The following is a 27,436-nucleotide window of genomic DNA, read 5'->3' as shown; positions in this document are numbered from 1 at the left end:
AGTGAGATGGACATATGATTCATCCATTGTGACAACTTTCTTCCATTTGGAACCCGCCAGGTACTTTTCATACAGTTTCCTGCAGTTCGTCTTACGTTTGGCAATGTGACACTGTAGAAGGTGGTGTACACGGGCCATCCACACACTTCAACCTGAGGTGCTTGCGAATTGTTTTGTTCACAGTTGATGGTGCGAGGTGAAATCTGTGGGCCATATCACATTGAGTCGGGGGATTTTCTTGGCATGCCAATCGACGGATGACACTTTGCTTGCAGCCCTTCTCCTGGTGGTTTTCGTGGGTGAATGTTTTGCAAGGAGAGTCTGTTGTGTGTAACGGGTCACAATAGATTTTGCAGTAGTCACCCCAAGTGTTAACTCATTCTCCCGACAATGTTTCATAATGGGTACGTATGAAAACTTAGCATGGAAAAGGGCCATTACATAACACTCCCAATACCGGTTGATTTTCGGCACCATTTGATAACATTCACTACCAACAATCATGCACCTACAAGGTCAGACACAACACTGCTCCTGCCAGCAGACCCATAGTTCCAGCATGATACGCCAGGTGGCAGCACCGAATCGACAATGGTCGGATATAAAGCGAACAACCTCTGTAGAACAAGTTTGGCCATGTTGACTCCCATGATGCAATCACAAATTGCCAATCACAAATTGCAGTGACAGAAAGGAGGCAAAAGTACTGGACGTGCCTATTTTATTGCTGTCTTTGTGACGTGAATTGTGTTTGAACAAAAGTTATGTTCTTTTTTATAGCAGCCTTCAGTATCTCCCAAATTGCAGTAATGAAAACAAATTCACAAATTGTTGTATTTGTATTTTTGTTATTTGGCATCACTTTTTGCCACTACAGAAGGTTGTTCGGGATCTCTGGTGACGATTTTGAAAGTCGCTGGCGGTGCTGTTATCAACGTCACTTCGTCCAAACGGTGCATGCTGAGTCACGTCAGTACCGAGAACGCGTGTGCAGAGTGTTGTGCCATTTACCTACAACATGCCGAAGAAAATTGAACCATACTGGGAGGGCTACATAACAGGCCTTTCCGATGCTAAATATAGCTATTCGGCAATCAAAGGAATGTGCAAGAAGCGTGGTTTTGTGATATCGAAGAACGGGATCGGTGCGGTATTTAACAAAAAAGGCAAAGGCCGACTGGGCCTAATTCCACAGGGGAAGAAACAGGCAAATGCACGAGCAGCTTCGAGTCGTACACCGGACATAGTGAGAAAAGTGAATGCCCTTGTGTCAGGTGGTAACCCTGCCCCCCAAAGGAGTATCGCACGTAAGTTGGGAATGTCTGTGTCAACAGTGAACACCATAATCAAGAAGGACCTGCAACTAGAAATGCGGCATAAGCCGCGAGTTCACAAGCTGTTGCCTCGTCACATTGCGGAACATCGCACGAACACTAGAAAGCTCTATGAGACCTATCTTGCAGGGGAGAGATGGAAAAATGTGGTGACATTAGACGAAGCATATGTCTACCTTAGTGACTGTCACAAACCCCGCGCGATTCACTACCGCCCTCGCGACAAAAACAATTATCAAACATTGTATTGAGAATGCCAGGAAAGTTTTCCCCGGGGTTTCATGATAATCGCTGGATACTGCTATAATGCCAAGCTAGCAATTCGTCGTGTAGCTAATAATGTGAAGGTGAACTCCACGTACTATCAGGATGAGGTTTTAACACCCATTTATAACATAGATATCCTGGCACTGTATGGGGGAGCCAAAAACCAGGTCTGGGTGCACCAAGATAAAGCATCCAGCCATACCTCCCGTTCGACTCGTCTGTTCTTACAGCGAATGGAGGTGGAAACTGGCATCCGTGCAATTCCTTACAGCGACATTCCAGCGAAGGCGGCAGGTGGGTCACCCATGGACTTCTGTGCATTTGGACTCCTAAAACGGGCCTTAGGAAAGATACGTCCACGCACTCTCAATGGCCTCTGGAAAGCCTGTCAGGAGGAGTGGGAAAAGTTGGACATGATAACTCTTCGGAAAAGTTTGTTGCAATGGAAATTACATTGTCGGGCTATAGCGCGGAATGCTGGTTTTCCAATTGAGCATGAACGTTGGTGGCGACATGGGTTTTCATGAACTTATCACCCTTCCAACATTGTCCTCAAAGATATCGAACGACCTTCTGTATTGGCTAATTACAATCGCAAGAATGAATGACGATTAGATGAAATTGATGAAGGGATACTCACAAAGAATACCTATGTCCAGGGCAGGACTTGAAACTGGGAATTTCGGTGGTGTGATCAAAAGTAACAAATTTGATGTTCTTGGCCACAAAGTCAGAGTCACTAATTGCAGTCATCAAAATAAAAATAGACACTTTACTGACCAGTTTAAAAGAAACAAACTAACACATTAAATACCAAGGTACTACGTTATAATTACAATTAACTACAACAGATAATTTGTTGTGGTAAGAGATTTGCAGTAAATCACAGAATAACATGCTAAACCTCACTCACCCATTAATTATCTACTCTAATTCCTAATACTTTCAGAGAATCAGTTAGGAATGATGAGGGGAGGAAAGGGGGTGGGGGAGTTCTAGAGCCATAGCTTGGATTCCACATAAAACTGTAGATCCAATACCAATTAATGTAAAATATTACTTACAAATAATTTTCCCTTGAACTTCTGCCTGCTCAAAAAAATTTCCAAAAAGTAATTTTTTTTGTTCACAAACACTGGAGACAGAATTTCAGGACAGTAAAAGAACTCAACTTGGTATTTAACTTTGGACACATATCTGTAAGGTTTTCATTATCAAATTTTCTTGTCATCTTTTATTATATCCTACATTATTCCATTTAAAAAACTCATTTTCTTATCATATATACTTACTGGTTGCATCAATCAAATGTTGAGCTTGCTCTTCCATCCATTTCTGATAATAGAACTTCACATTTTCTTTATGCTTCCTTCCTTGACAATGGGTTTTTCTCACAGATGGCTATGGCAAGAGAAAGAAATTAATTATCAATACTATCTGACATTTAATTGTGAATGTATTAAAACAACTTTCATCTAAAATATTCATTATAGACTGAAACAGGCAATTCATCTAAAACCAAACAGGTTCTGAGTTGCGATAAATTTCTGAAGACCTTGACCTACCATGTTGCTTTGTTTGGTGATGCATGGTCAGTGTATTTTCACCCATTACTACTGTCTTGTTATTGTATTAGATCTCTCATTTTTATGTAATTATTGAAGGCAATTCTAGTTTGTCTTAATGATGCTGAAATAATAGTGAAAATCTGGATCCCACTAGGAGTTGAACTTGGAAAATTCAATATGCAATGAATAATCACTGCATTATAACACATTGATCCACCTTTTTGGGCAATCATGGTTCACTGGGGAACAGGTTCCACAAAGTGGCAAACATCATCCATGTTCAACTCAATTCATGCTCATTGCAGCAGCTCGTATCAGTTGGTGCACTTTTGCAGGAAGTGGGAGAAAATCTTACAGTTCACTGCAGCATATCCCAGACATGCTCAATGGGGTTACATTATACATGAGTATACATTCAAGGTAGTGTTGTGTTTCTCTACTGATGCATTTCCTTGCCCCATATGAGGCATAGTTAGTGATTGCATCCATTTGACAGGGGTACTCTTGTTGGTCTATGGCTTCTAAACTGCAGTTGATGCAACACATGCCACATGGTCATTTGAAAATTTGTTGTACATGCTCTCTGTTGTACTGCTGTCAGATGTTCCACTGATGTGTCTCTTTGTTAAGGTATTAAACCTGACACCCAATGCTTGCCCCCCATCAACGACATGTGTTATCTTTTGCTGGATGCTTCCATGGTTCAACCAATCTTGTTACACCTTTGATAGCATGGTATGGGAACCGCCAAGTGTGGCCATTTCAGAGACACTGACACCAGACCTCCAGCCCCCAACTATCTGCCTGCTGTCGAATTCATTTATGTCACCACATTTTCCAAAAATGAACACCTGTTGCCTTTTGGTGTGTAGAGAACAGGCTTTCTGCTAGCTGGTGATACAACACATGGTATTACGTCATCATTCACAAAATGTCCCATGCTAGGTGTTCCTAGTGCTGTGATTGTTCACAGTAGTTTGAATGTAGTTGAAAATGTTTTGCACAGAAAGCAAGAATACTAGTTCTCTACCCACTGAGCCTTATATATTAGGCATTAAAAACATTGTGTTGTTCAGGTAGATGGGTGCATCAGTGATAAGCACTCATTATATCACATGAGGGAATATTTTTACTTAGTAGAGACTCATGAAAATTTGACCACGTCAGTGTTTAATGTTAAAAAGTAAGAGGTAACACAAAAAATAAAGAATGACTATAAGAGGTAAAAAATAAAATAAACAATAATAATAATACTGCAGAACCTTTAATTATATGATAAAAAAGTGGCACTTTGCCCGAGTGCCTTTCTCCATCTCCACAATGAAGTCGACATTGGAGCCAATGGACACTGTAGTTTTTGCCTTCTACGTGACAAATCAGTGCTTTATTATTACAGTGTTTTAGGATTTTAAAGATAAAAATATTAGTCAGGGCTCCACATACTAGAAAATGGTCTTTGATGAAGAAAAGGTGACAATAACATAAGTAATTTCAGAGAAGATTCACCAAAAATAACCCTTATAATTCAAGATTGAGGCAATTTAACAAATGGAAGAAATAATTTGTACAATTTTTAAGGCATTTATGGGCATGCAGTGTTTAACATTCTAATGTTTATCCTCAAAACATTATATTTAAAAAAAAAGATTGGTTGATTTGATTGATTTTACTTAATATTTCTGCCACTTTTAGCTAATCCTAAAGATGAGGATGAGTGGTGATAAGATAAAATGGATGAAAGGGGGGGGGATGCATATCAAGTGGACCAAGGCATGTGGAGTATGTAATCTCATGTATCGAAGGGGTCTCAAAGAGCACTTGAAGTGGATGTTTGCTCGAGGCTTGGGGTTAGCTGGGGGGATGCTTCTATGGTTTAACATGGTGGCAATGAGAAAGCTGGGGGATGCTTTACTAATATTTTGCTAGCTGGAAGGCTACCTCCCCCCACACACACACTTTGAGCTCTTGTCTCAAAACAACAAAGCTGGCAAAACGACTATGTAACACACATAGTTCATGACATTCAATATGGCCAACAAATATGGCTGTCAACGTTTAGACAAAAATTGCCTTGCAAGATATCCTGCACAAATTTAGTATAAGTCCTATGCTTATGGGAGGTCACTAATTCCATACCAGGAAGTATGTGAGCAATACAAATTACAACCAGACTTCCAAACACACACACACACACACACACACACAGAAACTAAATTCAAGGTATCAAAAAAAGGATAAAAAAATACCATTTTTTTTCAAGTGGTACAAGATTAGAACACAACTTTTCTCTTAATAAAAAGTAAATCTGTTAATGCTTAATTTCACAACAGACGTTATCTTCTGCACATGAAACAATCCCCACAAAACAAACAGCTTACCAAGGACAGGTGTCCAGTTTGACACTAGTGTTCATTGTTAATGGAAAGGATGACACCAACATGAAAACAAGAGTTATGAAGATCTCTGAAACTAAAGGAAGGAAGAACATAACATTAAGTGTTGTGTCATTGTATGCATAAAAAATTTCAAAATATATATTTAATTTATTTATACTAAATATATCAATCCACTTGATATAAATTTTTTGTTTATATTAATTTTTAGTGGGATTTAAAAAAAATATTAATTTTAAAGCTATGATTCTTTAAGTGGCTTCATTGAATTTAGCACCTTTGAAAATATTGGAAACAACACGTTGGATGCCCATGATTGCTGTAAAAAAGTTTAAAAAAGACATGCTTAACCAATGAGGTAAAAGTTCTATAGAGTGGCAGAAGAAGAAAAAAAGGGGAACCCCCGAAGAATGCTCAGCCTCCACCTGCATACATTTCAGGGTATGCGCTTATGTCCTGGTGCATAAAAAACCAAGATGTCATTTACATGAATGTCGGTTCCCCAATTTTTCTTTTCTCTTTTCTTTATTGTTTAGATTTTACAAGTTGTCTTGATTCTACAGGTGTCTTGTGCAGACATTCTGCAGGATCAAGTACCAAGGCTGTTTGGCAGTCCATTTTGGTTTTTCATACCATGGGGAAGTTCGACAGTGTGTCATGGCAGCAGTGGGAGCTTAGTGTGTCAGCTGATCAACTTCCGACATTTAAGCAGCTACGAGCCTTCCACGATACGGGAGTGAGGGCATTGTCAGCGTCTTCCAGACCCCCAAAAAACAAGGATACTCAGTGAAACAACCTTTTAGTAATTCCAGTGTCAAAAGAAATTAGAGTTCTTTTCATGTGTCAGCATGTTGCCGTAAATGCTATCAGGAGTCCCACCCACTTTTTAAGTGTAATCAATAAGATAAGATAAGATCTTTATTGCCATAAGACATTACAAGAATGCATCGACATCATCAAATTATATTATTATTTATTTATACAATAAATAAAATAAATAATTACTAGTTACATGTTGTAAAGACAAAATTTATGTATCAGGATCTCAAGTATAAAATTCTTTGAACAAATATTTCTCAAAATCTATTGAGTAGTATTCTTTAACTTCATAGAGATACTCATTACTCAAAATTTTTAGAATAAACTTCTTAAAACTATTCATTTGTAGAGATTTTAAGTTTTGTGGTAGATGATTGTAAATTTTTACCGCCATATATGTCATATTTTTTTGGGATTTACTATGTTGGTATCTTCTTATACTTAGATTGTCTCAATTTCTTGTATTGTATTGGTGATTTATACTGTTTGTCGAAAACTTTTGTAAATTATTATGTACTAAATATAAAATCCTATAAATATACAGTGAAGGTAGACTGAGTACTCCCAACTTAACAAATAAAGGGTGACAGTGTGATTTAGGGGACTCCTTGCATATTATTCTCACTGCTTTTTTTTTAAAGTTTAAATATTTTATTTATTTGTGTGTTATTACCCCATACTTGCACACCATAATTCAAAATGCTATGTATCTGAGCATAGTATACTTTCAGTAGTACATCACTATCTACACATTCACTCAGTCTATGTAACATATATATATATATATATATACCTTTTGATATTTTTTTAGCTGTATAATTAATATGATCATTCTATGTTAGATGTGCACCATTATATAGACCTAAGAATTTTAATTGCTTTGTGCCTACTATTGCTGCCTTATTATTATAAGTAACATTTATTTCACTAGTTTTCTCTAGATTCAGAGCTAAATTATTGGCTGCACACCAGTTTTTAAGAATATTTCTTTGTTATCTTTTTTATTCTGTGAATTCACTTTGAGTGCAAAGTCATCAGCAAATAAATATCCATCACTTTGGTCATTATCTATATTGACTGGTAAGTCATTAATATATATATTAAATAAAAGAGGTCCCAATACAGAACCTTGTGGTACACCATATTTCACTATTCTACTCTTAGAGTAGTTACCTTCACTATACACAGTCTGTGTCCTATTACATAAATATGAGTATATATAATAGCCTATCAGAGCCTGAGAGAGAGAAGCATTTGTGAAAAGTAGGGGCTTATGCTATAATTGCCTTAGTTCTTTGCATAGAGTGAACAAATGCAGTGCTAGTTCGTGCTGTACTTGTAATAAGACACACCATACTTCCCTTCATCGTGAAGTTGCCCCTACCCCTAAAGGAAGTTTGGCAACTTCGCAGCAGATTGTGATGTCACATTTAGCGGCCGATCACAGGAAATCATGCACTGAAGTGCTACTTTCGACAGCAATTGCAAACATAAAGGATAAAGATAACCAGTGTCAGTCTTTCTGTGCATTATTGGATAGTTGTAGTGAGGTTTTGTTCATTAGTACAAATGCAGTTCAAATGCTGGGGCTGAAAAGAAAGACCATGTTTGTGTCAGTAACAGGTATTTCTTCTGTTAACGTTGGCAAGTCACATTCATCTGTTGTGATATCATGATTGCATCCCAAGATGGTAAACACTCCTACACAACCTCCGCGTTGGTGGTGAAAAAGATTACCTCACCACTGCCAAATGTGACTATTTAAAACACGGGGAGCTGGAGTCACGTACGCAGACTTGACCTTGCTGACCCCACATTTCACACAAGGAGTAACATTGACCTCCATTTTGGATGTGATATATATATGCGTCGCTTCTAATGAGATGAAAAAGAGAAGGAAGGGAAGGAGAACCGATTGCCATTCAAACTTGCTTAGGTTGGGTTATTTGCAGAGGAGTAAAGCAACAAACTTCAAAACATTCATTCACCTCTCTTCACGTGTCAGTTGAAGAAAATAATGTAAACCAGAAGAAAATAATGTAAACCAGAAAATTCTTTGAGATTGAAGAATTGCCACAGAGAGAGTTCGTAACAGAAGAAGAGCGTTTATGTGAAGAGCATTTCGAAGCTACACATCATCGCAAAACAGATGGACGTTACGTCGTAAATTTGCCATTTCAAGGCAATTGGGAAGAATTATGTTACTCTAAAGAGAGAGCAAGAAAGTGTTTGTTATCACAAGAGCAAAGATTACAGATGATCCAGTAAAACAACAACAATACCAAGCATTTATGCAAGAATATCTCACCTTGCAACATATGACACCAGTGGCGGAGGATAAGGCCCTCAAGGTAACCTTCCCCACATCTTATTACATTCCACGAATTACGAATTTGCAAAATAAAGCCCAATAACAACTTTGGAACAGGAGCAAGGAATTGATGAAACTACCCTGGTAGAGAACGTGTTCAATGCAATTTTTTTAAAAGTGGATTTGAACTTTGATAAACTTATTGTCTTTGTTTCTCTTGCTGAAACTGAAACCCTGCAACTCGATGACTAGTTGTTCATTGTAAATGTGGCTAACAGATAAGTGGTCACACCTTAAGTCCCAATAGAGCTTGGAGGGGCATGAAAAAACATAATTTTCACTGAAGAAAACATGATCCTCTAATTACTAACACAGAAGCATTTCATTAGCATCACGTTGTAGCCTGAGCTACACCAAACAAAATAAGACTGTTTTGTGACTCTACTATCATTAGGTTCTAAGATATAAATAGGGCTCGGAAGTTGAGGAAAAATCCTTTTTTTTTCTAGTGTCCGAAAACGAGGCCCAACATAATATTATGTTCATTTTGGGTCATTGTAGGCCAGAAAAAGGTGTGTTTTATTTGTACTTTTTTGCCTTTTCCGTGTTTTCTGGCTTATTGGTCCTTTTTTAGCCTTTTTTAGGTCTTAACAGCTTTTTTTTTTTGCAACCTCACCTTCTTTCAACTACGTTTTTACTGCCCATTCTCAATTCGAATCATCGTCAGTTCATCACCTGTTAAACATCCTTCCTGTAGTAAAGAAATAATAATAATAAAAAAATATATTTGAAACATCCCTGAAATGATAGAAATACATTTTTGGACGACTGAAGCAGGTACGGTACAAGGTCCTTTAACTGTAACTTGTCTGGAAGGTCGCATTGTAACTGGCAACTTTCTCTTGTTTTGAAGCTTTCATCATACGGCCAGACAGAAAGCGCCTGCAAAGGTCTCAACTCAGAAAAGGAAGTGCCGTGCATATTCATTAAATATGTAATTAAAACTAAAGTTTAATTTGGATCACATTTATACGTCCTTTTTCCATTTTTAGGTCCTTTTTTTGATATTTTTAGGTCTTTTTATAGGTCTTTTTTTTGGCAATTTATAGGTCTTCAACTTCCGAGCCATAGATATAAATTTGCAATTGTATATAATGTCAAATTTTGCACTGAAAAGAGCTCCAGCATTGAGGTTAATACTGTGAAAAAGAGGTTAGTATCCAAGGATTTAATATATTTTTTTTGCCTACCAGATTTTTTTTTATGAGATTGTGTCAATGTGGCAGCTTCTTCTTCTAGCTTGGATTTCTTTCTCATATTTTAACACACACAACAATTATTGCTTCTAAAAAAAATCAGCAATCTTAATTTTCTCCCCTCCACCCCGTCTGTTCAGGTTTTCATCTTTCAGCAAAAACCACGCTTTGCTACTGGATATTCACATCTTTTACTTAAGTGGTTTTGTGGGGAAACGTCATTTAAAAATCAAAAGTTTGAGCTGCAAACTTTAACCTCTAGCTGCCCGATCATCTCTACTGAGATGATCTTAGGTAACCCTTGGGTGCCCGATCATCTCGATCGAGACACTTTGTCAAGGTCATAGTTTTTACATTATAACAGATTTTCTTTTTTCACATTGTTAACACATGTTTGCTGCCAGTTTTTTTTCTTCATGAAAATGTTGGGAAAAAGGAGACTTCTTTTTTGCGTCTTTTTCAAGGGAAAAATTTTGCCGACAAAGGCTTTGTTGTTCTAAAGCAATGCGTTTCCCTCAACCCTGGAAACTGCATTCGAAGGAAGTTTGTTTATCAGTACCCAAGATCAAAAGGAATGTTTTCAGTGTGGGCGCAAGTGGGGAGTAGGGGGTTGGGAGAGGGGGAAGAGGGGTTGTTGAAACTGCTTTGTAAGAATGGAAGTTTGAGGCACGCTGCAAAAAAGCCTTTGTTCTTGAGCACAGGTGTTTCACAAGTGGCTACAAAGGTTACCCTGCATTATCTAAAAATAGAATTGTTTGAATCTGTGATTCATTCTGCATACAACGGTATATCATTCATCTCTCTAGGGCAATTAGCCTCTGAGCTATAGTCATTTCGCTGAAATCAGAAGCTTGAGGCACGCAGGCCTTTTGTTTTGGGGGTACAACTCACGTTACATTGGTCATATGATAATGATGCAAACATTTTTCTGTTTCTTACATGCCAGCGATAATTTCTATGTGCATGTTGACCTTTTCATTTCCTTTTTTTGGGGGGGAGGGGGCAAGGGGAAACCCCATTTCTTAAAAAAAAAGATTTTGGGGGGATTCCCTCTCGCCCCTCCATATATAAGACGAATGTGCATACATTTTATATCATCTGAATCTGTGATTCATTCCGCGTACAACGGTATATCATTCATCTCTCTAGGGCAATTAGCCTCTGAGCTACAGTCATTTCAAGGAAATGCTGCATTTTGAAGCTTGAATCAGTGACATGCTGACCATTCCTTTTGGGGGCACAACTTGCGTTACATTGGTCATACAGTAATAATGCAAATATTTTTGTGTTCCTTACATGTCAGCGATCATTTCCATGTGCATGTCGACACTGTCATGTACTTTTTTCTTGGGGGGGGATGGGGGAAATTCCCATTTTTCCGAATTTTTGGAATTTTGGGGGTTCTCCCCTCCCCCACCACATATACACCGAATTTTCATAAATTTTATATAGTCTGAATCTCTGGTTCATTCTGCATACAATGGTATATCATTCATATCTCTATTATCCATACCAGCTAACTGTAGACCAGGCAAACAAGAACAAGTCTCTGCGCAAGTATTGACGCGATGACGCTTACCAATGAACAGTGAGAGAAACGGGATTGTGTAATGGGCGACAGGAGTTCTTCCGATTTCCTCCCGATTAGCACCTTTAATATGCAGCATTGCAAACTTTTGAAAAGGATAATACCAAAAGGACAATGCAAACGGACCGTATTTTTGTCTCCAGGTTCGTAGGATTGGTTTAAGAATTTCTTAAAGAAATATTGGGAAAAAAATTCCAATAGCAAATTTTGACAAGCCGTGCATTTAGCGTACGGACTAAGGTCGGACGTACATCCTTACATGTATGGTCACGACTGTACAGATGTCAACGCTGCACTTTCACCACTCAATTTTCCTGCTCCTCCTCTGCCGATATGCCCAGTCCTGCTCTACAGTTAGCTGGGACTGGGTTTAGGGCAATTAGCCTCCGATCTACACTCTTTAATTGAAACTCTGCATTTTGCTCAAAATTGGCTCGGGCACCAAGGGAAAATGGCCTTGGTGTCGGATCGTACCCAAGGTATTGGGTAATGAGCAGAGCTAGGAATTTTAGGTGCAAAAATTTGCCAATAAAGGTACAAAAAAGGTGCCAATTTTTGTACAAAAAAGGTGCTAAAATAGGTGCTAATTTTCAGATGTAAAATTTATTGTGAGCAGTGCATACATATATGATTCAACTTGTCTGGATGAACACATAGAGTATTCTCTGGTTTTAAATCGTTTAATACAACTAAGCAAAGAAAATTTTCTGATACATTAGAAAGCGACATAAAGGAAAATATGCTTCTTCTTACTTGCTTAGAATTAGTCATCTAGAAAACTGTTAAAATAGATTACATTCAAAATTTCTATGTTCTTCTGAGTGAGGCTACATCTGTGGTCACTAAGCAGATACTTGTAAGTTGAAAAAGAACGTTCAACGTCAACAGAGACAAGTGGTGCGTATTTTGTTTTCAACCGGTAATCCACATCCTTGTTGTAGATTGTAGGGTTTGAACAACAATTCGTAAACAATACAGCATAGGACAAAAAAAGCACAACTTCTAGCAATTGTAACGCGTCATTGTTGGCACTATTTAAAGTCTGCGCGCTTACTACATTAACGTCCAAGAACTGAAAAAAGCCGTTTCATTGTTGTGCGGTAAACAAGAATCGCGTGCCAAGAAGCCGTGCCTCGAATGTGGGTGGGGTTAAACAGTGCGCGAGTTGTATTAAAAAAATGACAAAGATGTAAAGAGGGCGAAAAGGTGCAAAAGGTTCTGAGATTGTGAAAATGGTGGAAAAGATTCTGAGATTGTGAAAAAGGTGCAAAAAGGTGCAACCGAAACACCATGAGTAGAGTTCAATACGTGCTTATTTTGGAGATGAGTCACTTTTTTACCAATTTTCACACAAAATAATTTAAGGTGCAGCACCTAAAATTCCTAGCTCTGGTAATGAGTATAAAGTCTTAGCATAGCATAGCAGAGAAAGGAATGCTGAATAAGTAATCAGGCAAAGGTCGGGTGATTGACTTGGAAGGCGTATGTGGAAAGTGTTGGAATTGTCAGGAGGTGTGATCAGTTGGCGAGAATATGAGAGAGAGTAAGGTCTGCAGATTGTGAGAGAGAAGCAAAGTGGAGAACGATTATTGGACGATGGTGTGTGATTGAATCGATGTCTGACAGGGAGGTCAGACAAGTGGAATTTGAGAGGACAAGTATAGGAATAATCTTCATCTATTTGTAAGGCAAGTAATATCCTTTTCTTAACCAATCCATATCGGTTCAGTCATGGAGAGTATAAAACCCATATCTAACCTAAGTTAATTTCTATCACCATTCCTTTAAATGTAACCTCTTGCATTTATCACATTTAGGCCAAGCGAGTGATAACCATCTGAAAGCTGAATGAGGAATAGCTACATCACCTAATACAATCTAGAGGTTCTTGGTTCGATCCCAAACGCAGCATGGGAGTTGCGTTACGGTGTAGTGGTAATGCTATCACCTTGTAAAAGAGTGTCCAGGTGTGAGATTCTTGGTGAAGGCATATTACACAGTGGTTCAGAACCCACTTTAAAGTGTAGGTCCAATCCCTATTAGCTTATCTGTTCACAAATTGGACTTAAAACAAACTTTGGCAAATTTGGAGTCACTGAAAGGCTATTTGGGACTGGACCTACAGTTTAGTGGGATCTGAACCACCATGAGAATCCATTGGGTATCAAACCGAGGACTCCCTGATTACAGGGTGATGACATTCTTTGTGAAATCTGTTTTTTTTCCACTTTAACACATGGTTCAATGGTTTGTGCCAGACTGGTGTAAAAATTGTACTCCATTCATGCATGGATTTCTACATTAAACCCTGCATAATTAATAAAGTTACTTTGAATTAAAATCTTGAACTTACATAATAAATTTTACAGCTAGGACAGTTTATACAGTAAAATCACTAAAGACACACAATAACAGCATCTAAGGGGTGTCTCAGAAATATTTTCGTTCTTGAATCTGCCCTCTGGGGCAATTCGCACATTACGGAGAATGCAAACGCTTGGCAACATTGTTAATATTTAGTTGCCATGGAGCACTTATGAGGCAGCAACATGCTTTTTGTGTTCATGCATTTTATAAAAATAATGATTCTTATGTTGTTGCATCATTTGTACCAGCATCATTATAACCTGGCAGGAATGAGACACGTCCCAAGTGCAAATTTAATTAAATATTGGGTGAGAAAGTTTGAAAACACTGGAAGCACTATGATGAGTAAACAGTCGGGGCATCAAGATCGAACAGAAATGTTGAGCATGTGTGCCAGTCTGTTAGTGAGGATCCTCGCCAATTGTTAAGAATGAGTGCAGCTTCTTTAAATTTGAAATGTTAAAACATGAACATGAACTCTTTTCCACAAATAAAAATTTAATGTTTAAGCTTTCTATTGGTAATAAAGTTTTCTTTATACAAAAGATTTAAATCTTTATTTTAATAGTTTTATAAACAAAAATATTTCTGACACACCCTTTATTTATGTAAAAATTATATGTAAAAAATTATTTTACTTACAGAATCATGGGTTAAGTAGGTATCACAGTAGTCACAATAATACCTGCAAGACAAACGATATGTTAAAAAAAATATATCTGACAACATTGAGATGTGCATAAGCATTTATACCAAAATTTAATGTACATGGATAAATCAAAAAGTTAAGGTAATTTATAAATTACAGGTGATTGGAATGTAGAGAAATTGATGATGCAATGCTACATATTTGTAAATGGCTATTAATAGTTTGACCATGGACCATGCAGCACTCAGCCATGAATCAAGTAGCACCACAAGATAAGAAACATGGATGATCCACTGCAGGACTACACCACTGAAGAACAAAGTGCTTCAGTGCTCAGAGCATAGGAGTGAAACCTGTAGAACATCATCAGATGTTGGCTCAGTACAGATTTGCAACACCCATGAACCAACAAAAGGTTTATAACTGGGTAAAAATGTCTAAAGCAGGAAGAAAAAGTAAGCTATGAAAGTCGATATGATCACCCATCAACATCATGCACACATGCCCACACAGACAGGGCAGATGCCTGATCAAAGAATACCAAAGGACAATGTCATCCATACTGGCTGCACATTTGCATATAAGCTGTGGATCTGCATTTGCCACAGTGTAAGATAACTTAGGATATCTTAAAGTGAGTTCATGGTAGGTTCCCAACTTACTGATCTTAACAAGGAACAGCAAGAAACACATGGAACAGGAGATTGTGAGCCAATTCTTAATGACATACAGATGGATGACGATGCTGTTTTGGAGAGAATTGCCCTCTGGTGATGAGATATTGGTAAGTCAGGGGTAAATCCACAGAGGACGTGATGTAGATCTACCTTTGAGACTAGGGAAAAACCTCTTTGCTGCAAGGATGCAGAAAATGGAACAATATGGCAAGTGCACTGTCCTGAATGGGAATTATGTAGAAAGGTAATATACTCATTTGCTCACAGCTACGTACATGTATTAAAAGTGTTATATGGGTTTTGCAACAACTTTTTCTTAATCTGGTAATGTGATTACCATGCAGAAATTAGAGGAAATAAATTCTTTGGCTGATACCGATAACCAGTATTCTACCGATCTGATATAAAATCCCAAATGATACATGACGAACCTGAATGGTTCATTGACCTCCTTAATAAATGTGTGTTTCCAGGTGAATGCAATGCAAAATAAGTTGTAAATTTAGACATTTACTTGTTTAAAAAGTAGAGCATGAAGATTATCCATAAGAATTATTAAAAAATGGCAGAATTTTACACTAAATTGTAAGATATTTATACAGCCCCTGGCCAAATTATTAGATGCACTTCCGAATTTTATGCAAAATTGTAAGTATATGTTATTATCTCATCTAAATGTTTTGTTGTTATTTTTTATTTTTTTATTTTATTACATGAAATATTATATTGATTACATGTGAACCTTTACAAAACACAACAATTACTTGATAGGCCTACATTAATAATTACAAATATAATTTCTTACTGTGTTTCTTGAATATTAGCTACACAATACATATGACTGGAAGTCAATTTTAATAATCGGTTGAGCAGGTCTTGGCATTTATCAGTGCTTGGATTCATCTTGGCATAATATCAATGCATGCTTGTACTGTATCCTTCATATGAGGATGGTGGTTCCACACTCATTATTTTTTTTTCAATTAGGCCAATTCTCGTAGTAATTGTTTGCTTTGCCACTTCTTTTTTCACTAGGTACCAAACATTTTCAATTGGGTTCATCTGGAGAGTTTCCTGGCCAGGGCAAGAGAGGGACATTGTCACTCTGTAGAAACTGTTGTATTGACTTTGCGGTATGGCCTGAGGTTCCATTCTGCATGCATACGAACGGTTCTCCATTTGGAAACCATTCTCTTACTTGAGGTAGCAACTTTCTTCTAAGCATTTCTCTATACTGTTCTTATTTAATTGTTCCTTGAACCAAATACACATGTCCTGTACTTTTGCCACTTATGACTGACCAAATCAAAACTTTTATCGTATGTTTCACAGTCTGCACAATACAATCAGGATTGTATTTTTCACCTGGACATCATCTCACAAACTGAGATTTATCACTAAAGCAAACAGATCTCCAAAATTTCAAATCTTTTTCTTTGTGAGTTTTTGCCCAATGAAAACGATTATGAATCATAGCAGGGGTTAATTTTGGCTTCTTAGCAGGTCTGAGTGCCTTCAGGTTCATATCAGAGAGCCTACGGCTTACTGGTTTTTCAGATGCACGAACACCACTCTTTTCAAATTTATCATTAAGTTCCTTTGTACTCACAAATCTATTTGTAAGGCAAGTGTTCTTCAAACAGCATAAGGATCTTGGAGTAAAAATTGTTTTACCCACATCTGTCCTTCCTTTGTGGCTCACACTGTGCACATATTCAATTTTCTTCCTTATTCGTGTCACAGATGCTTAAGGCACATCAGATCTTCAAAAAATCTCTCAATTAGAGAACATTTTAGTCTTTATTAGTGTCTTAATTTCAGCAATCTTTCTCGGTGTCAAGTCACTTTTTTTTACCCATGACTCCCTAATGTTAATAATTAAATTTAAAAAATATACCACTGCAAAATTTAGCACCAATATGATTCACTATTTGCAAGACTTCCTTCTCTCAACTCAGCTTGAATTGAACTGAGGCATGTTCGTTCAACAACAATGACGTTTGGTGTTGGCAGTATTGTTTGTAACAACAGTAACTCCTCTTTTCATGTTGTTCATTACAATAATCAAAGTTCAGCAACAAAGAACCCTATTGCAACATTTTTAATGTGAAAAGTAAGAACTGTTAAAAGTGTCCACTGTGTCGAATTACATTACTTTGTATTATTATAACTATTATTATTATTGTTATCAATGTTGTGCAAGAAAGTGCATTTGTATGTACTACTCATATTTGCCAGGGTTCAAATAACGTGCAGGAAACTTTTCAGATAAACAATGGCCTTATTTTGTATAATTTCCCCCCTTCAAAACTAGTATTCTCAAAAAAAAATAATAATGAACTAAATTGTGGTGCATCTAATAATATGACCAGGGGTTGTAGATATATCGAATCGGTAAAATAATCTGTAATTTTACCTGTATGCCTACATTGGCTGGTACCAATAAAGATCCAATTAGTCTGCCCCATGCCTAGAATATAGTATATTATCTGTGTTCTACAAGTGTACCAGGTGTGCCGGTTAATAATTCTTAATTTCGTTGCCAGATGGCGCTGGATGCAAGGGTTGGTGCACAGTCTCAACTGTTATGTCAGTGTGTTGCCAGGACAGTACCTGTCAAAATGCCGTGGATGTGCAGCCGAGTGTGAGTGATTGTGATATTGGGTTTGTGTGGGAAAATTGTTAACCTGCAAACCAAATAAGGAGCATGTGCGGCATGTCCTGCTTTTCTTGTTCAATCAAAAGAAAAATGCGAATGAAAGCCATCATATCGTATATTTTTAGCCTTTTAGGTGAAAGTTCAGTTCATAAGTGAAAGCCACCTGCTAGAAATGTCCAAAACAACTTTCTAATAGTCTGGAGGGAGTAATGTTTTGTGTATATATAATGCCCTCTTTTTGGTATCTTGTTAGTTTTGTACTCGATACAGAGTCTGATGAAGACCTTGCTAGAAGGTTGAAACGTTACGTTTAGTTTATGTTTTTAATAAAATAAATTACTGCCTTGGTCAGCATATTTATATTTTTTTCGTATCCTTGTGGAAACGTACGGTAACGATGTCCTAACGCAAGATGCGTATGTGCGTTGGTTATGATGATTCAAAAGTGGTGGTTTCGACTTGAAAGACAAAGATCACCCGGGCCAGTCGAAAAAATTCCATGACACCGAATTGCAAGCACTGTTGGACAAAGACGATATGGGTCCCACATCATCTGAATGACAGACAAATGGAAAAGCGAAAAACGGTGGGTGAAGTGTTGCTTTCTCGTCATGAAAGAAAGTCTATCTTGCATCGGATAGTGACTGGGGGCAAAAAATGGACCTACTTTGAAAACCAAAATGCAAAAAGTCATGGGTTGACCTAGGACAACCTTCAACATCGACCGCAAAACCGAATCGCTTCGGAAGGAAGACAATGCTGTGCATTTTGTGGGATCAGAAGGGTGTGGTGTACCATGAGCTTCTGAAACCAGGTGAAACAGTGAATGCCATTTGCTACCATCAACAACTCATCAATTTGAACCATGCATTGATCGAAAAGTTCCCAGATCGGGCGACAAGACACGGAAAAGTGATTTTGCAGCACGACAACGCTTCATCACACACAGCGAAAGGCATCGGACACACCATTTCTGCACTTGGCTGGGAATTCTTGCCCCACCTGCCATACTCACCAGACTTAGCCCCTTCGGACTACCACTTGTTTTCATCGATGTCTCACTCACTTTGTGAGCAACACTTCAACAATTACGAAGATGTCGAGCAATGGCTTGCTGACTGCATCACCTCAAAATGTGATCGATTTTTCTGGAAGGGCATCCACAATTTGAAGGACAGATGGGCACAATGTATAGCTAGCGATGGCACATACTTTGAATAAAGCATTTGTTACCTTTCTCCCCAGATACACTTGTTTTCTTTCGGATCAATTAAGAATTATTAACTGGCACACCTGGTAAAACAAGTACTTAGTGATAATGTACTCTGCTTAACTTTATTTATTGGAATTCTATATATTATTCAGTCTGAATTTATTGTACATCAATATTTCTTGCAAGAAGAAAAAGTATATAATTTGATATTTGACTTGAGTAAATCACCAAAATGTCTCATATTCCAGCAACTATAACAGAGTTGGCTAAACTGCATCCAGCCTCATGTGTATGATTTACAACTCATAAAAATATGTTGGAAGTGTTTCCAAATATGATTGATTTGCATTATTTTACTTTGCCTTTTTTGCTACTTCTGGCTAATTTGTGAAGATGGGAATGACTGATGATTTGATGAAATTGATGAATGGACACTCACAAACATCCATGCCCAGATCAGGATTTGAACCTGGGATCCTGGCATCATAGCGCAATGTGCTAACCAATCCACCACGGAAACAGGCTTTCCAAATATGATGAATCCTTTGAAGAAATTAGGGCCTCCCCAATGGTGCAGTGGCAGCATCGTCAACTTGTAATCAAGGGGTCCCAGGTTCGATACCCAGTGGAGGCACATAGTGGTTTGGATTCCACTTTAAACTGTAGGCCCAGTCCCAAATAGAATTACTGTGCACAAAGTGGACTTAAAAAACATCAGCTCAAACCAATCAAAACCTTTGAAGATAATATGGAAGACCAAAAAGCTATAGACAACAATGCTCTGCAGACAGCTGTTGAGGTGAACAATGGTCAAACATGTGATGAAATGAATGCCTGTGCAGAAATCATTAGACAATACATCCATTAGCTTTGAAAATTGATATAAGATTTGACCTTGACTGAAGCTCAGAATGTGACATGAGCAGAACTTGTGCTTCCTTGCTGTCACATCTGGAGAAGGATCCCTTTCTTGACAGGGGCTGACATATGATGAGAAGTGGATTCTTTATGATACTCCATGGTACAATCATCATTGGTTATCACCATATGAAACTGTTCAAAAACAACCAATTGACTGACTAATTTGGGTGATTTTACTTCACTTTTCTGCTACTTTTGGCTAATCATGAGGATCAGGATGAGTGATGGTATGATAAAATTGATGAAGGGCACTCTCAAAGAACACCCATGTCCAAGCTGGGATTCAAACCTGGGACCCCTGGCATTGTAGTATACTGTCCACTCTACCAAACAGGTCAGTACTAAATAATCAAAACCACCACTGAATCTAAAGAAGGTTGCTCTGTGTTTAGTATGCTGCTCAGGATGTTATACACTTCCCCAAAAGTTACCTGTCCTGAAATAAATCTAAGTCCATAAATCGTTAATGTGGCAACATAGCTCTTGAGCAGTGCTCAAAAAAATTTCTTCAAACCTAGGCGCCAGCTCTGAAAATAAGGTGCCAGGAAACCACCTACTAGCAATTGTGCATACTACAGTATGTTTCAAAAGTCGCACAATGCAAACTTTGAAAATGCATATCATGAAAATAGTAAGAGATATTTACACTGGGTTTTCTGCACTAAACTAATCCTGTAGGCTATCACTGGATTCATAAAATGTATGTTAGCATTTATCTAAATAAATGCAATTACATTATTTAAAAAAAATGTTAATTTGCTGAAAACATCTGAGAACTGATTTTCAACAATAAATACCAACTCTTAAACAATTTGTGGGATCATTTGTTGGTGTTTGACTGGTTGTAAAACAGTTGCTTTGTGATGTACAGCAGAAGCAGGGCATTTTTATTGGAAAACCTCTTGCACATGAGTGTAAGAATAAGTAGTAAAATGCTCTTCAGCAATGCACATGCACTGCTCCAATGAACACGCCATGCTGAATCAATTAAAAAGAAACAGGCACAGTAGCGGCAAAAGTGAGCGAAGAGAATTCAGTGTAACCAGGGCCAGCCTAGGATTCTCTCAAGAGTCCTATTTCGGCACAAAATCTTGATTTACGATTTTTCACGTAAATGTGTAGCCAGTACTTAGACACATGTTGCATGCAACTGTTGGCAATATTTCGACCTGCTAGTGTTGCCATATACAGAGATATGTCCCAAAAATGACACTTTTCACTCAACCCATAAAATCGCCAGTCAAAAATTCATCAAATGTTGCACGTGACCAATATTTGTCACAATGACAGACTGACATGGCTTTCTTACTCAGAAGTTCATTTCTGGAAAAAAATTGAGAGCTGCTTTCAGTCAGTTATTAATTTGTATAATTTTCTGTATGGAGTGAACTGAATTTTAAGCATTGAAAAATATCTCAATGGATGAGGCTTTATAATGCAGAAAACCCAGTGTAAATATCTCTTACGGTTTTCATGATATACATTTCAAATTTCCAAAGTTTGGGTTGTGCAACTTTTGAAACACTCTGTATAAGATGCTGAGCATCACTGTATTCAAAACATTGCTAAATTATTTGAGAAAGCAGAAGTGGGGTGTTGGGGGACAAAGGTTAAGAAATTGTTACTGACTCTATGGAATGTTCACAATGCTGATAATAATAATAATAATAAAAAAAGCATTTGCTAACTTAAGCTGTGCTGCAATTGGAACTTGGAATCATCAACATTTCGTACATATTACAGCAAAAGATCACAGTCGCCATGGCGACCGGGATTTTGAGCCCTGCTATTGAGTATCGATAGAGAGTAGCCAGCTTCATTAGAGGTTCTATAATGGTACATTGTTACAAACCATTATAATGATAATTATATTGATAGTCACATAATTTGATTTAAGCTTATTAGCATATTAAAAATAGAAATAGTTGTGAAATAGAACCTAAATTTCATAAAGTTGATATAATTTCTTTTGACTTTTAACTTACACGAAAAATCAAACATCAAAATGAAATTTATTAATGATCTAAATGGTATATTACAAGAATAATCACTTACGGTACTGGTACAGAGCTATTGAAGTACTTACAATTGCAATGCAATAAGCATAAAACAGCAATATATTAATAGAGAGCAGATTTTGCAAGTTAATTTGGTTTGGAACACTTGCATGAGTTAACTTGAAAGCAAGTATAACTAAAAAATAGCTGTTTTATGTAGAAATTGTTCATAAATCTGTCAATTTGGTCAAAATGTATGATATTTCATCTTACACATGTTATAGAATGTTTTTATATATCAAACTTTGCTTGTGGGAGGAAAAAAACTATAATATACAGGAAATAACCTTTTCCCGCCGAGGGTAAAAACATTTAAGCACACAATTTTATGCTGTAAATTCAATAAAAACATAAGTTTAAATTATAATATACCAATTTATTGTACCAACTATTCATGACAGTAAAAATCATAACAAAATGTGATAAAAAAGTAATATTTTATACAAGAAAAAATATAACAGTTTATATTCTGTGGATATAGTAAAAGGGTATTGCTTTTGGAAACACTGGAGAGAGAGGAAAATGGACCATCGAGGGATGTGCAGGTTGAAGTTGAGAACCTGAAATTAAAATTGAACTTATAGTGAAATATGGCAAGATATTGAGCTATTTATACAACAAAAAAGTGATTTGTATAATCAAGAACAAGAAATAAGCCTTATAAAAGTGTTTATGAAATGCATATATCTGATATTATTTACGATTATTGAGTTGACATTGAGAAATATGAAAAAAAACACAGATAAGTATTATAATATCCTTTTAAAACATGAAAAGGAATTCAGAAGTGATATAATTTTGTTAAATATGACTAATGAAGAATTATTTGAACTTGTTTGATGAAAATCTGTATAATACTTCGATTTCTTTATCATAATAAAATGATGATGTAAGAGAAAATAATATGTGAACAGATGATTGAACTTTGAATTGATATTTTTGATAATGAATTAAAAATGAAATATTAACTGATTATTCACAACATAACTATAATTCCTAACCTGAAATGTGATATATTTATTCAGTTGGATATTGAAATGTAAGGTGTTGACTGAAATACAAGCTATTGGTTGATATCAATAATAAGATCTGAAATACAAATAAATATACAGGGTGTAATTTTAATGGCATCCAAGGACCACAGATTCATATAGAGGACATCAAAACAAACAACTTTTCTCAGTAACATTTTTCTCGTTGGTGCCTCGATTCTACGCTTCAGCCGTTCAAAAGAGACAGTTTTGCCACCTGGATCCTGGCAACCCAACATAACATTTGATCGTATCTGTGACGTCATTTCCTGCAGCGAAACAGCGCATGGCAGGGTTGCTAGAAATGCACACATTTTGTGAAAATTGACAAACTACCAACCACATGATTAGCTGTAAGACGAAGGAAGAAATGCGTCCACTAGATCGAACATCATAGCCTACCAGCCAGAAGATCAGCAGTCATCTCAGGGGAAGGGGGAAATGAACCAACGATATGAGAAATGGTAAAAACGTATTCAAAATGAAGTGTCAATATCGGATTTTCTCTCAGCCTACATGTCCAATATCAACAACAATATATTTTATTGGACTTACAGCTTACATGTGGCTGTTTACGCCCAGTTACATGTCAAGTATTTGCAAATCTCGTTGCAACATTGATATCTACAGATTTGTGTCCAGATGGCTTGTGGCACTTTTGTACTGATAACGGAAGTATCTGAGGTTCACGTTGTTACATTACGGCTAAAACACATACAACCACAGTAACAATCCAATGATGAATCAGTAGCAAATATACTGCCCTTGTCCCAGTTGCAAACTATTACATGTGTATCCGGTGCATAAACACAGTCGTCGGAGAGCTTGCATTAGTACTACTTATATCCCTGTTTTTTCAACCATTTTTCTCATTTGCCTCATAATGCCCTGAATATAGCCTACATTATATGTGTTGCTTACCTTTGGAATTTTGAGTTCTTTCATTTCTATTTTGTCATCTGTTAAGTGTGTCATAGACAACTAGTATCAGAAGGACGAAGTGGATAGACTAAATTGTAGATGCCAACTTGGTAACTAGATTTGCAAATATTGACATGTAAGCTGAGCCAAAGTTTGATATGGCTACTTCCACTTGAATTCTATTTTCTTTCTACCATTTTTCATATCATTTGTTTACTCCCTGTTAGGTTACAGAACGTGTTTTCTCATTTTGTTTTACAGTACATAATGTGGCTGATTGTAGCTATGTCATTTTTCACAGAATATGAGTGTTTCTGGCAACCCTCGAACGCATCGCTTCACGACGGGATATGAAGTCACAAATGTAATGTTGTGTCTGGTTGCCAGCATTCAGGTGGCAAAACTGTCTTTTTTGAATGACTGTAGCGCCGAATTCATGCACCAACGAGAAAAATGTTACTGAGAAAAAATGTTTGTTTTGATGTACTCTATACGTTTCCGTGGGTGCCATTAAAATGACAGACACCCTGTATATATGTGAAAATAATTGTTGAATTCTAGTTATATGAAGTGTAATTGAAGTGAAATATATGATTATTTTGTGATTAAGATATGTTGGTTTCAATTGTTCAACAAGCCTCAAACCTATATACCTCTTAGCATTCCTATTGTCGCTTAGGAAATCTTTTGAAATGAAATTTTGGATTTAACTGAGGAAATAAAGTAGGTAAAGGCATAATTTGAATTTTTTAGCTTTAAACCTACTGAAAAAGAAAAAAGGGTGAAAGTTCTTTTACTAGACGAGAAACGCTGTGGTGAAATATTTACATCCTTGCTTGTAACTAAGTGAGAAACTATATTCACCAAACATATTCATAGAGAGAGTGAAAATTAATATTTGCCACAATTTTCAGCGAAAATGTGATTGTCACATAACCCAAGCATTTCAAGGCATTTGGTACCAGTTATGTTGTAAAGTAGTTGGCAAAATGCTCTGGTGGGAGCTTTCTTTCCAAGAAATTAAGGGCTGTGGGTTCAAATCCACAACTCTCCCAAAGTTTTTTAAAAATATTTTTGTGTGGGGTCTTAAGAGACATAGAGTATGATGTGTAGTAATTAAATGGAATAATTGTGTCTCAGAATGTTCACAATAATTAATTTGGTGTAGAAATTGACAAATGTTTCCATCTGCTTAGCTCCTTTGTTTATCTGGCACTAAGTTTCAAGATATACTGTAGCTAAACACACTTTACCACACTAAAGAACATGTCTGCTTACATGGAAAAATTGCATCTCTTCATAATGTATCAGTCAGTACTTTTACTAATACATAATGAATACTTTTAAGAAAATATTTTAAATAGTCTTGACCAGATTGGGGAAGGGGGGGGGGGTAAACTTAAATGGTGTGCTCTATGGATTTCCTCTGGTCGGCGCTAGAGATATCTTTACACAATTCATCCAAGTTATGTACTTCTCAGTCATAAATTATTTCATAGTTCTGAACTAGATGTCAGGCCATTGCCAACTGACAGTGAAGCCAACTGTAATATACAATTGCTGATCCTAGTTACACTGAACGTTTTGAACGTCTACTTGAAAGCTTTCGCATGAAGATCCTCCAGGACTTAGAACTATCGACAATGCATTCTTTCCATTTCCGTGTAACAAAATGTCTTATGAGTTTGAGGTCCATTTTATGCACAGATAGGCTAGTCAGGACTGCCACAGCAAGTTAAAGTGGGAGCCACACAACTATGTCTCCACACGGTGCTTGAAATGGATGGTGTGGGGTGGGGGTATCTCCAAGGTAGGAATATTTATGCAAAGCATCCCCCACCTGTCCCATTGTCACTATTTTAAAACACAAGAGCATACAACAGATAGTCCCATGGCCAGAGCAAACATGCCCTCATCTAAAAATTTCTGCTTTGAGCAATGTCTTCCAACGGGGGAGGAGAAAGCATCTCATGTACCATGTCTATTAAATAACAAAATATTGAACATCTTTCCCTGAATAAGAAATTTGATAAATCATATATCAAGTGTTTCATTTGAAATAGATTCCCTCATTGAAATCTGACTCCTAGTCCCCAAGAAGACTGTAGACATCTTACAACTAATTATCAATTAATTACCTACATAGTATTAGTTGCGACTTATATCTAATCCTTGGTATTTGTCGATTGTAACATGAAGGTCATGTTACACTGTGCTTCACATTCATATTTATTTCCACAACACATTTACCATACTTTATTTCATACAGTGCTCAGCTCATTTTCTGTGGGGAGAATTGGCAACACTGAATCAACATTTGCAAACACAGCTTGGAATTTGAAATGGCCATCTTTACCAGTTGGACAACGATGGTGACGTGTGTTGTATGGAGGTTGCTTTTTTTTGGACTCGTATGAGTGGGTGCTATTTAATGCACACTAATCATAATCTATCTATAGCTGCAAAAGAATTTACTTAACTTATGCTTACATAAGGGAAGACCATATTAACAGCAGATGTCAAGGAGAAACTTAGAACACTTTTGAAATACATCAGTATACCCACCTATTGCTCCCCCTCCCCTTTGCAGCCTGCCATTTAGCGTGACAGTAGAGAAAAAAATCATAGAGGTTGCTAGCATTGCCAGACACAAACAAAGACAACAGAATACAACACAGAGACAATGTATCTCTCTAGTAGTTTATCTTTATGGTCTTTACACTGATAGATATAACACCAAAATGAAACATAGTAAGAGATATTTGGTTTGTTATTTTCACACACACAAAAGGTGCAAAATCCTGAATACCATCCAATCTGCTTAATATACTTGTATAAGGAAAATGAATAATCTATTGTGATGAAACAGTGTTTATGCTACATCTAAACGCATCACTACACAATACACAGTAAATTTAATAATACAATATCTCTCATGGATATTTAGACACTGAAAGCAATACTGGTCGAAAAAATATGGAATACTTTCCCATTAAACAGAAAATCTAGTACTAAAGGTTTCAATGATTCAAACAAGCAACTTGAGGCAAATCTATGGTTGCACAATACCTTTCTATGTCACACAACCAATGCAAAGCAGCCACTTTAGAACCAAATGAAGGCACATGGGGTCCAGTACAGACCCAATATCACCCAATTCATGCATACAGGTGCGGAAACTGTATGTGTGCACGCTACAATAACTACATGAAGCAGTGAGACATGACAGATTAGAAAGATCTGCAGAAGTCTTCAACATGAGAAGACACTGGCAATTATAGCAGCAGAAGTAGCTGCAGCCAAAGTATCATTAGTAGGTTATGAAATCCATTCAACGAATTGAAATAGAGTGAAGACAACCAGGGAAACTCTAACTAGCAACAACACCAATGCAAAAATAACCAC

The 27,436-nt window shown here is 37.0% G+C and overlaps 1 protein-coding gene across 1 annotated transcript in view; it reads right to left on the bottom strand.

The window, feature by feature from the left end:
* LOC145984544 (U1 small nuclear ribonucleoprotein C-like) overlaps window positions 1-27,436 on the bottom strand; it is a 103,796-nt gene that overhangs the window by 38,914 nt on the left and 37,446 nt on the right. Inside the window, exons 3-4 of the mRNA XM_083118194.1 lie at window positions 14,546-14,588; window positions 2,894-3,002 (exon numbers count right to left, since the gene is read on the bottom strand). Coding sequence (XP_082974320.1) covers window positions 2,894-3,002; window positions 14,546-14,588 — 152 coding nt within the window. The remainder of the gene's footprint in view (window positions 1-2,893; window positions 3,003-14,545; window positions 14,589-27,436) is intronic.

The sequence above is a fragment of the Lepisma saccharinum genome, chromosome 2 (assembly GCF_977018435.1).
Source record: "Lepisma saccharinum chromosome 2, izLepSacc3.1, whole genome shotgun sequence".
In the NCBI taxonomy this organism is placed as follows: Eukaryota; Metazoa; Arthropoda; class Insecta; order Zygentoma; family Lepismatidae; genus Lepisma; species Lepisma saccharinum.
This window is presented reverse-complemented; position numbering and strand designations above follow the sequence as displayed.